At 49.5% G+C, this 14319-nt stretch overlaps 1 protein-coding gene across 1 annotated transcript in view; it reads left to right on the forward strand.

Moving 5' to 3' along the window:
- The first annotated feature begins 11758 nt into the window (after positions 1-11758).
- The window catches only part of DENND5B (DENN domain containing 5B), a 151184-nt gene continuing 148623 nt past the window's right edge, over positions 11759-14319 (forward strand). The window contains exon 1 of the mRNA XM_040972237.1: positions 11759-11915. Coding sequence (XP_040828171.1) covers positions 11759-11915 — 157 coding nt within the window. The remainder of the gene's footprint in view (positions 11916-14319) is intronic.

Consider the following 14319-nt stretch of genomic DNA (forward strand, 5'->3'; position numbering starts at 1 on the left):
ATAATGATATATAATGATATATTACATGCAATATAATGAAATATAATGAAATGCATTGGGAACATGCAATAAATGTGAAACAGGCGCACAGATACGTGCGGACTTATTATCCTGTTCTTTGCGTTTTGTGTATGTTTGGAAATTTCCATCACAAAAGATTTATAAAAAAAAGAGTTCAATATTTATCCAGTGTTTGGAGCCCATGGCTGCTGCTCAAAAATAGACACAGAGGCACCGGGTTGGTCATTGTTTCCCGTATTCTACTTACAAGAGGGTTGTTTTTCTTGAAAGGATTTTGTGAAATTGTACATTTCAAGATGCACATAAAAAGTAGCATGTATTTAACCATGACCTCTTTATTGCAGCTTCTGAGGGCCTCTCCTATTCTTCCAATCATGACAAATGAGAGTAAATAATTCCCCCTAATTTGGCCTCAGCACTCAACTGCTGTCACATTAATTGCTACCTTCGTATAGCTACTGCCTGCCTGTCTGCAGCCAGTGATAACATGTTAAAACACATTACAGTCTGTGTTTAGTGTCTAAGTTCAGATAAGAATTTAGCAAGTTTTTCCATTTTTGGGTAGCTTTTTTAAAAATTAAAAATCGGAAATTCTGCTATGGACTTAATCAGCACTGGCCATGCGTTCTCTTAGACAAATGTCCAGAACTTGCTCTTTTTGCCCAACAATGCTGAAAAGGCAACGCCACAATAATTTTAAGTTTCTAATACACATATATTCTAGTATAGTATACAAGGAAGATATTTTTAACTCTTTTTCCCTGGTAATTACAAGGCAGGTTAGTTGATAAGTACCACATGGAATTGTAGAAAAGGAACTTATAAAGAGATTTTAATGAAAACTTGATGCTTCAATTTTGTTTTTTTTAAAAATTGGCTCTACCGTCTAAATTTAAACACACTCAAAGAAATTCATACAGAACAGAATGTATCCTTAACATTAAGCCATGGGAATTTTACATTCTTAATCAGTTAAAATTCCAGGATCCACATATTTGAGAATTACCAATTATATTCCCTGCTCACTTAAAATTTTTATTTATTTGAAAGGCAGACACAGAGAGAGGTTTTAAAGGCTGAGATACACTTTCCTTTTGTGACTTTTAAGAATAATCTTTTTAATCTGATATATAAATTGGTAAGCTGTAAGTCAGAGCTGTACATTTAATGACATTTATTAAAGCTGCAGAGGTCCAGCAAAGCTGTGGGGCAGGTGGCTGCGGGAGTTTAGTCTGGCACTTCAGAAGCCGGTGTCTCGGGTTAGAGGTCGGGTCCTCAGCTTGGGCCCCTCAACCACCGTCCTGCTGACACAGACCCCGGCAGGCAGCTGGGTGCTTGCCCCCCACTTGGAGGGGCTGGGTTGTCTTTTCTGGCTCCTCTAGCTTCAGTGCTGGGGCTGCGTGGCGAGTAAGCCAGTAGATGGAAACTCTTCTCCCTCTATCTGCCTCTGAAATAAATAAATAATAATAAATTTTTTAAAAAAGGTGTGTGTGAAATATACTTGACCTTCAGGCTCCCAGACTGGTGGTGTTTCCTAATGCCAGAACAAATTTTTAAAGGCATCAATTTGGATTGTGACCTATCTTTTAGAAGATTTCACTTTTGAAAAATACAGTTGCTCAGCTTTCAGGTTGCAGTACAGCAGAGGTTTCAGCTGCTGTCTGGGACCCCTGCGTCCGTGCCAGGGCAGTGTCTGAGTCCCAGCTGCTCTGCTTCTGACCACCTTCCTGCTATTGCACCCTGGGACCCCTGCGTCCGTGCCAGGGCAGTGTCTGAGTCCCAGCTGCTCTGTCTCTGACTAGCTTCCTGTTATTGCACCCTGAGAAGCAGCAGACTGTGGTCCCCCCATGTAGGAGACTTGGATGGAGTTCTGGTCTCCTGTTTGCATCCTGGTCCAGCCCTGGCTATCCTGGGCATCTAGGCAGTGAACCAGAGGATGGAAAATCCTCTCTCTGTCTGTGCGTCTCTCTCTGCTGCTTTGCTGTCCAAGTGGGTGAAAACAGATTGAATAAACCTTAAAAGAGGATTTGGCACACCAATTTAAATTTAGATGATGCTTTCGTGTAAGGTCACTCATTTACAAGTCTATCCGAGGAGCATGGTGTTGTACAAGCTTGATTTTCAGTAGCTTCATGGAATGATAAAGGTTTGCTTTAAACGTACTGGCTGAGAAGCTTAAGACGGCAGTGTGCGTCTCAGATGGCTGACTCATGCTTGGGGCTCTCAGTGCCAGGTAACGCTCTTTCATGCTTCTAGTTAACAGCATGCAGACCCAAATGAAGGCGCTTGAGTTGCCTTGGATTCTGTTGCTTAAAATAGGCTCCCATCAGACTGTAACTTCTACCTGTTTGAAGACGGTTAGAATATACAAATATATATATATTTTGTCTTCCAGAGAACATCACCATGAGTAAGCTGGAAGTCAGATATGATTACTCTGGAGAGCACAATTAAATTGGTTTCTCTTCCAGTATCTTTCTTGCCACCTTTAATTATTGCTTGATTCTGAAGTTAAAGAAGAAAAGAAGAAGAACAGCTCTAGGAGAATTCTTGAAAGAGAAGGAGAAAGAACCAGAATACGTGGTTTTCAAAATGTTCCAAAAACTATAGGCAATAAAATTGTTCCCCAGAAATGGTGTTGGTGAGGGGGTTGTGAGCTTAGCGAATGATGTCTGCTTAGAAGCTAGTAATGCCAGCAGGCAACCTGAAACTTCCCTGTGCTTCAAGCCTGGGAGTTGGCATCTGGCTTAGTAGTTCAGACACTGTGCGTGCCACATTGGAGTCCTCAGGCTCCATGCCAGCTCCTGACTCTAGCTTCCTGCCAGTGCTTGACCCTCCAGGGCAATGGTGGTGCTTCAAGCTGGTGGGTGGCAATGGATGGGTGACCCACAGGAGGAGGCTAGGAAAGGACCGGAAAAATCTGTCTCTGCCTTGCTCTGTGTCACTCCATCTTAAGCCACAAAATAAACAATAAGGATTCACTTCCTGAATACCGTCACCCTGGGGACTCTAGTCCCATAGAAGCCCGGGAGGACACCAGTGTTGAGAGCATAGAATTGAGCCCTCTTCTGTCTTGGGTAGCTGATAGCTCTCGGAGGCTCCTGACCACATAGCACTCTGTCTCCGCTCTCAGGAGAGTGATTATCTAAATGCATTTCGGCCTCCTCAACTGAGAGCGGACATCTCCACCAAAAATAGAACACCGTGCCTTGGTGTTTTTCAGTCATAATCAAAGTGCATGAGGCCGTTCTTTTAAGTTTAGCAATCTAACCATAACCCCATCATTGAATTAGACTTAAAACCTTTTTTTTTTTTTTTGAGGTAGAAAGAGAGAGAGAGAGAGACAAACACCCCAATCCATCCACCCACCGATTCCCCGAATACATGCAACAGCTGGGGTTGGGCCAGGCTGACGCCAGAGCCAGGAACTCTATCTGGGTCTTCCATGTGGGCAGCATGAACACTCGGGCTGTCACCTGCTGCCTCCCAGGCACGTTAACAAGGAACTGGGTTGGAAGCAGAGCCAGGAGTTGATCTGGGCAGTCCAATACAGAATGCACGAGTCCCAGGCAGCTGCTTAACTTGCAGCACCCTAACACTCACCACAGGGAGGTGAGATCCTTAGGATGTAAGTAGTTTATGGGATGGAGGGAGAAGGAGGAGGGTCCTTATGAGTGGGATTGGCACCCTTATCAAGCCCCAGGGAGGCCGGCTCAGGCCTCCTGCTCCATGAGGATGGAGTGAGAAGGAACCACGGAGTGGACCACCTCATCCCAGTGTCTGCCAGCACCGAGATCTTGGGCTTCTTCCTGCTGTTTACAAGCCTCTTGGCATCTGTGCCAGTTGGCGGAGCAGACGAAGACAAGGAATGGATGTGGGATAATTCACAACGCAGTACCAGCTGTGCGGGACTTACTGCAAGTGTCTCTGAATGCAGGGTGGGAGAGAACATACGGCTGAGATGTCTGTGATGGAGAGCAGGGTTAGCAGTTCAGGGCGGAGTCAGAGAACTCACCTGCAGATCCTCTAAAGATGCTTGATGCGAAACTCGCCCACAGGTGCTTTAATGTGCTTGGTTATCACATGGAGTGTTGCCAGCTTTCAGGTTTTAAATGAAACTAACAGATTACACATCTACAACAAGAATTCAGGTACATTCTGAAATAGCCAGATTTTAAAAAAAAAAATTTCCTGAAGATGTATTTATTTGAAAGGCAGAGTTAGAAAGCCCTTCTAATCTGCTGGTTCACTTTCCAAATGGCTACAGTGAATCCCAGCACTGCCACAAATCATTACGAGAGCTACAGATTTGAGTTATTTATAGGATAATAACTATGATTCACAGTCTTGATCAATTTTTTTTCACAGAAACACACACACTTAACAAAAGAGAGGTGTTGAATGATAAAAAAAAAATAGATGCCTGTTGTAAATTTTTATCACAGAAATACAAAGAAATTTACAAATGGAAACCTTTCAGATGTTTTTGTGCATTAACATATGTCATAATGTTTATTTTTAACATAATCCATAATGCAGTACTAAACTGTGTTTCCATACTGTATGTAATTTTCTTTGTTTTCCCTTTCAACCATATACTAGATCATTTTTCTAATCAGTTCAGCCTCATTCTTAGAACATTCTATAGATATACCAGAGCTTATTCATTTCCTGCTAATAGGGTGGTTCCCTCCACTTAGATTTTTATTTTCCTTTTATTTATCTGAAAGGTGAGAGGCAGAGATAGGCAGAAGTAGCTTCCATCCATCAATTCATTCTCAAGATGTCAGCACCAGCCAGGGCTGGACAGGCCACAGCCAGGAGCTGGACAGGCCACAGCCAGGAGCTGGACAGGCCACAGCCAGGGCTGGACAGGCCACAGCCAGGAGCTGGACAGGCCACAGCCAGGGCTAGACAGGCCACAGCCAGGAGCTGGCAACCCAGCCAGGTCTCCATGGCGGCAGGGAGCTCCCAGGGCATACCTTTAAGGGACGCTGGCCTCAGAACCAGCGCTGGGGCTACAGCAGGTGCTCTGACCTGAATCGCCAGCATCCGAAGCTTAACTGCTGCACCCTGTCTCCCTTTTAAATATCATGAGCTCTGCTTCAGGCAATGGTTACAGGAGGAACCTTCACTCATGTGTTTCTATAGGAGAGATGTAAAAAAAAAAAAAAAGTGTTAGAGAGATAGAGATCTTCCATCTTCTGGTACATTGCCCCAAGTGGCTACAACAGCCAGGGCTGAGCCAGAAGGAAGCCAGGAGCCAGGAGCTTTATTCTGTTCTCTTATGAGGAGACCAGGGGTCCAAACATTTTAGATTATTTATTTAAAAAATAATTGGGGGCCCGGCAGCGAGGCCTAGTGGCTAAAGTCCTCACCTTGAATGTGCCAGGATCCCATATGGGCGCCGGTTCTAATCCCGGCAGCTCCATTTCCCATCCAGCTCCCTGCTTGTGGCCTGGGAAAGCAGTTGAGGACAGCCCAAAGCCTTGAGACTCTGCACCCGTGTGGGAGACCTGGAAGAAGTTCCTGGCTCCTGGCTTCAGATTGGCTCAGCTCCAGCCATTGTGGTCACTTGGGGAGTGAATCATCTGACAGAAAGTCTTCCTCCCTGTCTCTCCTCCTCTCTGTATAGCAGATTTTTGCAATAAAAATAAGTAAGTCTTTAAAAAATAATAATTGGGCATGGCATGATAGCTCAATGGGTAAATCCTCACCTTGCAAGCTCCAGGATCCCATATGGGGCCAGTTTATGTCCCAGCTGATCTACTTCCCTTCCAGCTCCCTGCTTGTGGCCTAGGAAAGCAATAGAAGACGGCCCAAAGCCTTAGGACCCTGAAGAATTCCCACATGGAAGACCTGGAAGTCCCTGGTTCCTGAGTTCAGGTCGGTTCAGCTTTGGCCATTGCAGCCATTTGAGGAATGAACCAGCGGATGGAAGATTTTCCTCTTCGTCTCTCCCTCTTTCTGTATATCTACCTTTCCAACAAAAATAAATAAACCTTTAAAAAGAGAAAGGAATATTATTTATTTATTTGAAAGAGAGAACTCTTTCATCCATTGGTTCATTGTACAAATGTCTGCAACAGCTGCTACTAGGGCCAGGCTGAATCCAGAACCTACAGCTCCATCTGGGCCTCTCATGTGGGACCCAAAGTCTTGAACCATTACATGCTGCCTGCCAGAGATCACAAGAAGCTGGAGTAGGAAGGGAAGTCAGGCCTTGAACTCAGGTCCTCTGATACCAGATGAGAACATCCTAAGCAGCATCTTAACTACTTGGCCCAACACCTGCCCTGCACCAGTGATCTTAACAGGAAAATGTAATTGCTGGCTAGTGAAAGGCAGTAGGCAACAGAGAATCAAAGAGGACTTTATGGGGTCAAGAAATAACAAGAAATAACAAGTAGATTCCTGAAGGAACCAAGGACTTCGAAGACCCCAGTCCCCCAAGGAAGGGTTTAGTCCTGACCTCATTGCAAAGGGCGTGGTTACCACAGGAAGGCAAGCCCGTTCATTAGCTATGAAGAAAACCAGCGAGAGGACACAGGCTGGAGCTGGTCCGCAAGCTGCCTGTCATTTTCAGATGGTACAAGTGGCATGGAACTGGTTGGAGAGTGACAAGGGTGTGGGCTATGTGTGTCCTCCTTTTGCTGCTGCAGTCACCCAAGGCAGACTAACTTTCTGCAGAAAAGAGGGAGTGAACCAAGGAGCGGGGTTCCTTTACAACAACTCGCACTTGGGAAAGCTGACTTCAGGGCTCCCGATTCTGTCCGAGTCCCTTCCAAGGGCAATGTCCCCAGTGACCTAAGGACCTCAGTAGGCTGCCTGCTCCTGCTGCCACCCTAGGGAACAGCCTGGAACACAAACTCATGAGAGGCAAAGCATGCTCAGATCACAGCAGGCAAGGCATGTGAAGATCTGATCCATGGAATCTACCGAGATGAGTGCTAGTGGGGGTTGGGCCCCTAACGGGGTTGGGGAGACAGCTCCCCGAAGGAAAGGGCATTCATGGAAACAAGTCACTTCTCTTAGAAAATAAACAGGAGTAGAATTGAGTGCAGTTAACTTCACAGAAAATTGCCAGACTGCTTTCCTGGTTGTATATACTGTGCATTCCTAGCAGCAGGACTCAGCCCACTTCTTCAGGACTGTCAGTCTTTTTCCAGCGTTGTCTTGCTGTGGATTTTTAAAATATCTAGTGTGTCTTCAGCGTCCCTGATTCTTTCCATACATACCTGTTGAACTATTGTGTTATACCTATCGGTTATTTGTGGATTTGCTTTTATGGGCTGTTTGTTCAATATTTCTTCCTGATTAAAAAAAGAAAAGAAACTGAGCTTACTGGTCATTATAATTCAGTTGTAAGAGTTCTTTGAATATTGTGGTTAAAAATCCTTTGTTGGGCCCAGCATAGTGGGCTACTGGCTAAAGTCCTCGCCTTCAACACGCCGGGATCCTATTTGGGTGCTGGTTCTAATCCCAGCAGCCCTGCGTGCCATCCTGCAGTTGAGGATGGGCCAAAGCCTTGGGATCCTGCACTCGTGTGAGAGACCTGGAAGAAGCTCATGGCTCCTGTCTGAGGATTGGCACAGCACCGGCCATTGTGGTCACTTGCTGAGTGAATCATCAGACTGAAGGTCTTCCTCTCTGCCTCTCCTTCTCTCTCTCTACAATATATATCTGACTTTGCAATAAAAATAAATAAATTAAAAAAATTCCTTTGTCAAAAATATATTACAAACACTTTAGCATTAAGATTTTTGCACAAAGCATATACCAACAAAAGAAGAAACATGTTTATTTCAATGTAGTTTCCATATAATCTCAGTAAGTATACTGATAAGATACAATTGTATTCTTTTGTTTGTTTTAAAGATTTATTTATTTGAAAGGCAGAGTGACAGAGAAAGAGATCTTCCATTCATGGGTTTACTCCAGCCCAAATGTTCAAAATAGCCAGGAGTAGCCAGGCTGAAGACAGAAGTCAGCAATTCCTTCTGGGTCTTCCACACAGGTGGCAGGAACCCACGTACTTGGCCTATCATCTCCCTCCTCCCTGGCATCCCATCAGGAGGCTGAATCGGAAGTAAAGTAGCCCGGACTCAAATGGCAGGTGCCCCGAGCAGTGGCTTAGCTCATTGTGCTGCAATGCCACCCAGGACGGCTCCTTTGTAAAGGTTTGTGCTTTTACATTGAGACCTTAAACACATGCACAGAATAGTAATGTCTTCTTTTAAACATGTATGTATTTCTTATGTGAAACAGAGAGAGAGAGAAAGAGATTGCAGCCTCTCTCTTTTGGCCTTAGACCCAAAAGCCACCGGGAAGTGGCTTATTAGCCCAGTTTGGGCCAGAAGTCTATTCTAGAACAATCGACTGCGCTGGGTGAGGGGGAGGTATGTGTGAAGTTATATCACAGCCTGCAGCTCCTGAGAGTGGAGACTGGTGGGGCGGGGAGAAAGGAGGGCCTGGAGGGAGCAGAGGGAGGAAACAGGGATAGGGCACAGCGTTTGAGGGTGACAGAGAGCTCCTGTTGGACATTCCGTCAGGATGGGGGAAGAACAGTCTGCAGAGTTCACTGAGAGGATGGAGAAATGTTCATACGAAACGTATGATAAAGCAGAGATGAAGGCAAACATGTGGACAAATGTCATGAAATGTTAGGCCTCAGGGATGTTAGCAGAAAAAGCCAAGCAGATGAACATCCATAGCAAGATGTTAATAGCGAGGTTCAATGATAAAGGTATATGGGGATGCTTTAGTTCATTATTCTATTCTTTCTGTATAATGAAATATTTTGTGCCATAAAGAGAAAAAAAATAATCATCAAATTTCAAAGAGGGTCTTGGAAAAGAAGTCATGAGCATCATGTTGGAGAAAGATTAATCACCTCCACTAAAGAAGTTTCATCATCTTACATACTGGAACTGCAAGCGCTTTAAGGTGAGTCAGGAGGGTGTGTGGTGCAATGGGCTGTACTACCACTTGGTGTAGCCACATCTCACACCTGGGGGCTGGCTGCAGTCCCAGCTGCTCCTGGCTTCTGATCCAGCTTCCTGCCAACGTACCTTGGATGCAGCAAATGATAACTCAGTGATGTGAGTGACCCAGATGGGGCTCCTGGCTTCAGCTGACCCATCCCTGCCTCTTGAAGAGTGAACCAGAGGGTAGAAGCTTGCTCTCTCTGTGTGTCTTTCTTTCAGATAAATATATAAATTAAATGTTTTAAAAGTCCTCCCCCTTTAAAAACTTAGATAAAAACGTATAACATTTTTATTTAGAAACAAATTAAGTCCATCCTTTACGTATTAAGAAGAAGGAAGTATAAGGAAGTGAGTCTGATTCCACTCACCATCATTCAAGGATTCCCAGGTTCTGGTGCTGTTCAGAATTACACAATTTATGCCCTGGTCATTGCATCTGTGTTTGGGATCCTTCCCCTGCTGGTTCACTCCCCAAGTAGCTGCAGCAGCCAGAAGTGAGCTAGGAATCAGGAATCTCCTCCAGGTCTCCCATGCCAGTGCAGGGTCCCAAGGCTTTGGATCATCCAGGCGACAAGAAGGGAGCTAGATGGGAAGTGGAGCAGCTGGAACACAGACCGGTACCCATATGGCATGTCAGTGCTTGTAAGGGGGAGGGTTAGCCCACCGAGCCATTGTCCTGCAATGTTAGAAGGTAACATACTGCAAGCAGCCATCACCATGGATGGTTAGGAGGCATACGTAATCCTGTATCAGCCTCTCTGCCCCTCATTTGCCCATCGCAGTACTATCTCCATGTGAGAAGAAAACAGCTGTCTAACGGCAAATCAACATGTGATCATAAATACGTCAGAGATGACCAAAGTTTATCTTTCTAGTAACACCAACAACCTGCTGTGACCTGGACAACTACCCTTCTTTTATTCTCTCAAATATAAAAAGGACCAGTTCTGCTAGGTGCTGGGAATATGAAGTCTTCAAAAGTTCATGGGCACTGTGTTATGAAAATAAAATCATTCATGCACTTCGACATTTTTTTTTTGCAGCAAAAATAAACTTTTACATGCAAATGTACATACATATATATTTGCAAGTGTCCACGTTGGTATATTTATTTATTCGAGCGTGACAGAGAGAGAACTTCTATCTGGCATGTGTCAAACCCCCGGAACAGTCAGGAACGAATGGCCAGCATGAGGTGGCAGCCAGCAACTCCCCGGTGGCTCTTGCATGTGGGTGGCAGGGATCCCAGCACTTGGGCCACCGCCTGCCTCTCTGGACATTAAGGAGTTGGAAAGGGGCAGAGCTGCACTGAAAGGCACACTCTGGTATGGACATCCCAAACGGGGCTTACCCCGCTTCACCATGCCATCTTCACGAACTTTTTAAAGTCCCCAAAGTGTAACTGTCACACGCTGGGATGTGACAACCCAGCTAAGAAGCAATGGCAGAAAAGTCATGCCAAGTGTTTTTAAGGAAAATGCAGGGTGCAATCAGGGCTAAAGGTCAATTAGCCAGGTCCTGGCACAGCACCCTGTTTTAAGATTCTCTTACGTGAGAGGCAGAGCACCAGATCGCGCCATCTTCTGGGGCCCGCGGAGCCGCAGGAGCGCTGTTGGAAAGCGGAGGAGCCGGGAACCGAACCCAGGGGCGGCTGAATCAGTCGCTCCCAAGCAAGGCCCCTCGGTGCGGAGAGGTGGGCTGCAAGTTCCTGAAGTGATGCTCGCCCTGCAGACCTGTGTTCCAGGATCAGCCTCAAACAAGCGGGATTCTTTGGGGCCACTCCAGGGAGCGCCTTGTGCCTCCCCGGGGTCCCAGAGCAAGCACAGGCCGCGCGCACGGGGAAGGGGCTGGCGGCGGTTGGCGAGCTCCAGAGGCAGAAGCCAAGGCGGCCCGAGGGAGCAGCCGAGTTGGGCGCGATGTGGGTTCCCCGCCGCCCGGAGAGGCTCAGGGAGTCACAGCGGGTGAGGGGCTGGGGCGCACAGCTGTTCCGTGCTGCTCTCCGCCGTCCGTCGAGTGGACACACTGATTCACGAGGGAGCAAGGACGAGGGATGACCTAACCCGAGCACTCGGATTTCTTAAATGACACGGGTCGAACACAGGACGGTTCACACGGTGTGGGAAATGGCCTCGCTCACCCTTATCTACGCAGCGTTTATTATCGTGATTTTACCCAGGGTGAAAATCCTCTTTCTAGAGGACAGCACCCGCTCCCGCCTGCCCGCCCGCCTGCCTGCCGGGCGCTCCCCCGAGCCCGCGGGACGAGCGCGCTCCCGGCCCGGGCACGCGCGCCGCCCTTCCCCCCACCGCCGCCGGGCGCGCGCGCCGCCGTCCTCCGCCTCCCCTCTGGCTCCCCGCGCGCCGGCCCCGCGCTCCCACAGCCCGAGCGCCGCTCAGCTGACCCCGGGGCGCCAGACGCCGCGGCTCCCGGCTCGCGAGGGGGAAGCGCAACTGCGGCGTTGGCGGCGGCGACGCGGGCCTCGCTCGGCCGAGCCTCCCGGAGGAGCGCCCTTCCCCCTCTCCGCGCCGGGGTTGGGGGGGGGGGGAGCCCGACGAGAGCGCGCGGTGCCGCGGCCGCTCCCCGGCGCCGAGCGAGGGGGCCGCGCTGAGGCGAGCGGCGGCGGCGGCCGCGCGGCCATGGGCGCGTCGGCGTGGCCGTGAGGGTGGGCGCGGACACCGCAGCCGGCGCGGCGGGGCCCCCCGCCTCCTCAGCGAGCCTTCCCTGGCAGGGAGGAGAGCGGCGCGGCCGGGATGAGCGGCGGCGGCAGCAACAGCAGCAGCGGCGGCGGCGCGGCGCCCGGCCCGGGCTCGGGTTCGGGTTCCTCCCCGGCCGCCTGCCGCTTCGCGCACTACTTCGTGCTGTGTGGGATCGACGCGGACAGCGGGTTGGAACCCGACGAGCTGGCGGGTAAGGCCGGGTTGTGTGCGGCGGCGCGGGGCGTCCCCCCCCCTCGCCTCAGGCAGGCGCGCGCGGGAGGCGGGGTGCGGGCTGCAGACAAAGTCAGCTCCCGGCGGCCGGACGGGCGCTCGCCCGGGCGGCCACTTAATGACATTGTTATGTATTCCGCGTGCAGGGTGCGCTGCTGAGCCCGCCGCCGCCGCCGCTGCGCCTCCGGGGCGCGGGGTTATTCATAACGGGCGCGGGGGGCTGGAGCGGGCGGCCCGAGGGCAGGCACGGCCCGCGCCGCCGGGTTCGGCTGCGGAACGCCCAGCCCACCCCCCGTTAGCCCTCGTCGGCCCGGCCACGGCGCCCTGGACCCCGACCTGCTGCTACCGCCCGGCGGCCAAGTTTGGGCCCCGGCCTTGTGGGTCTAGGAGGGGGCGTCGGAAGGCGCTCGGCCGGCCGCCCGCGGGATGCGAGCGGGCGCGGCCGTGCGGGGCGGGAGGCGGCCCGGACTTCATCCTGGACCGGCCCCGGGTTCCGCGACGAGGGTCATCAGTCAGTCCACCTTTTGGAGTCCCGGCCATTTGGCCGTGTCACGGCCGCGGGCGGGGACCTTTGGACGCTGGGGACCCGGCACGTCGCTTTGTTGGCGCGGCAGCCCAGTGTCCGCGAGTTCGAGCGGGCAGGAGCCTTTAGTGCGCCGGATTTTTTTTTTTTTTTCCCCTGGAGGGGTCTGGGTCCCTCTTATTGCACTTAGTGGCGTGGTGGGGGGCTGGGTCTGGGGCCCTGGAAGGATGCTGGGGGTGGGGGAAGGCGGGGAGAGGAGGCTCCTTGGATTTCCCATGCCTGTTTCTCTCTGCTTGCCTCAGTGGGCTTTGAGGCTGGTGTTGTCTTTTGGAGAGGGTTAAATGGGTTAAGACAAGTGACATCTAGTGCCTGAACTTTATCTGTGTCAGTGTGGAACACTTAGGTCATTGCCTTTCATAACCGCTTCCTATGGACATAGCATTCCCTGCTGCTTGCACCGGCGACTGGGAGGAAATGTATTAAATTAAAAAAAAAATAGTAAACAAAGTGGCTCAGTCTTAAAATACAATACCGCCCAGTCCACGGGTTAGCCAAATGAATGTCTTTATTAAGTTATCTTCGCAGCAAAACATATTCAGCAGAATCTGGAAATTGCATTTTAGTTGTTGGGTCTTCTTTTGTTTTGTTTTGGAAATGAGGGGTCATGGGGTACCAGGGTTTTCCCGTATGTGTAGTTACATAATCATGCTATTTCTTCACTCAAGATCTCATGTACATGTTAAGGCTTTTCTTTTTTTTAAGGAGATGAAGTTGGGAAAAGCTGTGCAGAGGGCTCTGTGGAGCTCTGTGTTGGTGATGATTTTTCCTTCCTAGGAGTCCCTTCTTCCCTAAACAGCCTGGTGGGCTGTGGCGCTGGGGTCGTTGTGGTGTAGGGAGCATGCTGTAGTCCTCCTGGTTTTTGCCTACAGCAGCTGAAGCAACACTTGTATAAAATCGTCGCCTGGCACTCTTTATGCACAATGCAGATTGCTCTAACAGAACAGATCCGTAGGAAATTAGATCTCCATGAACTTGGAGAAACAAATGTGGCTTCTCTTTATTGCAACACTGTGCCAGAGTGTGAGCGGGCAATCCTTGTCACATTTGCTGTTTTCCAGCAATAATGCATTGTGCTTGTAAGTTGTCGGTATCATTCATTCACTGGTCAGTTTTGAAAGTCTCTGTGTGTCCTGGACGCTGGGGGCAACCTTGAACAGAGCATCATGGAGCTGACATTTCAGTGTGAGTAAATAATGGAAAAATACTTCTTTGCCAGATGTGAACCACTGCTGGGAGGGGGAATGAGGCCAGGGCATGCCAGCGGCAGTGGTGGGATGCAGGATTGTGGTTTTGAATAGCATGGTTAGGGAGGAAAGTAGAGGAGGCAGGTGGGGGGGGGCGTCAGCTGTGGCTCACCCTGAGGGCACAGCATTGCAGGCAGCGGAACCTGGAAGTGAGGAGACCCTGAGTTGGGACAGCATTTGGTTTGTGCAGGCAGCAGCGAGGAGACTGATGTGGCTACAGCAGTAGGTCAGATTGTAGATAAAGTGTAGACGGGCAGACCAGGCTTTTACTCTGAGATGGGAAGCCACTGGATGATTTTGGGCAGAATAATGACAAGATTGGATGTGCCTCCTGCTCAGCCTGCATCAGAGGCAAGGCTCCAGCAGACCACTTAAAAGATTTCACTTGTTTCAGTTGGAGGCTCAGGGACCTGGCAGGGGGCAGTCAGAGCCTGTCTCAGGATTGCAGGTAGCTCCAATAAAACTTGCTGATGGACTGGAGGAGTATGTATCGGTTCTGTTAACATGGTGGCCAGTATTCAAACAGCATAACCAAAGGTGACTGCAGGATTTTGGAC

Source organism: Ochotona curzoniae, unplaced genomic scaffold (genome assembly GCF_017591425.1).
Source record: "Ochotona curzoniae isolate NIBS_2020 unplaced genomic scaffold, NIBS_Ocur_1.0 contig_2235, whole genome shotgun sequence".
In the NCBI taxonomy this organism is placed as follows: domain Eukaryota; kingdom Metazoa; phylum Chordata; class Mammalia; order Lagomorpha; family Ochotonidae; genus Ochotona; species Ochotona curzoniae.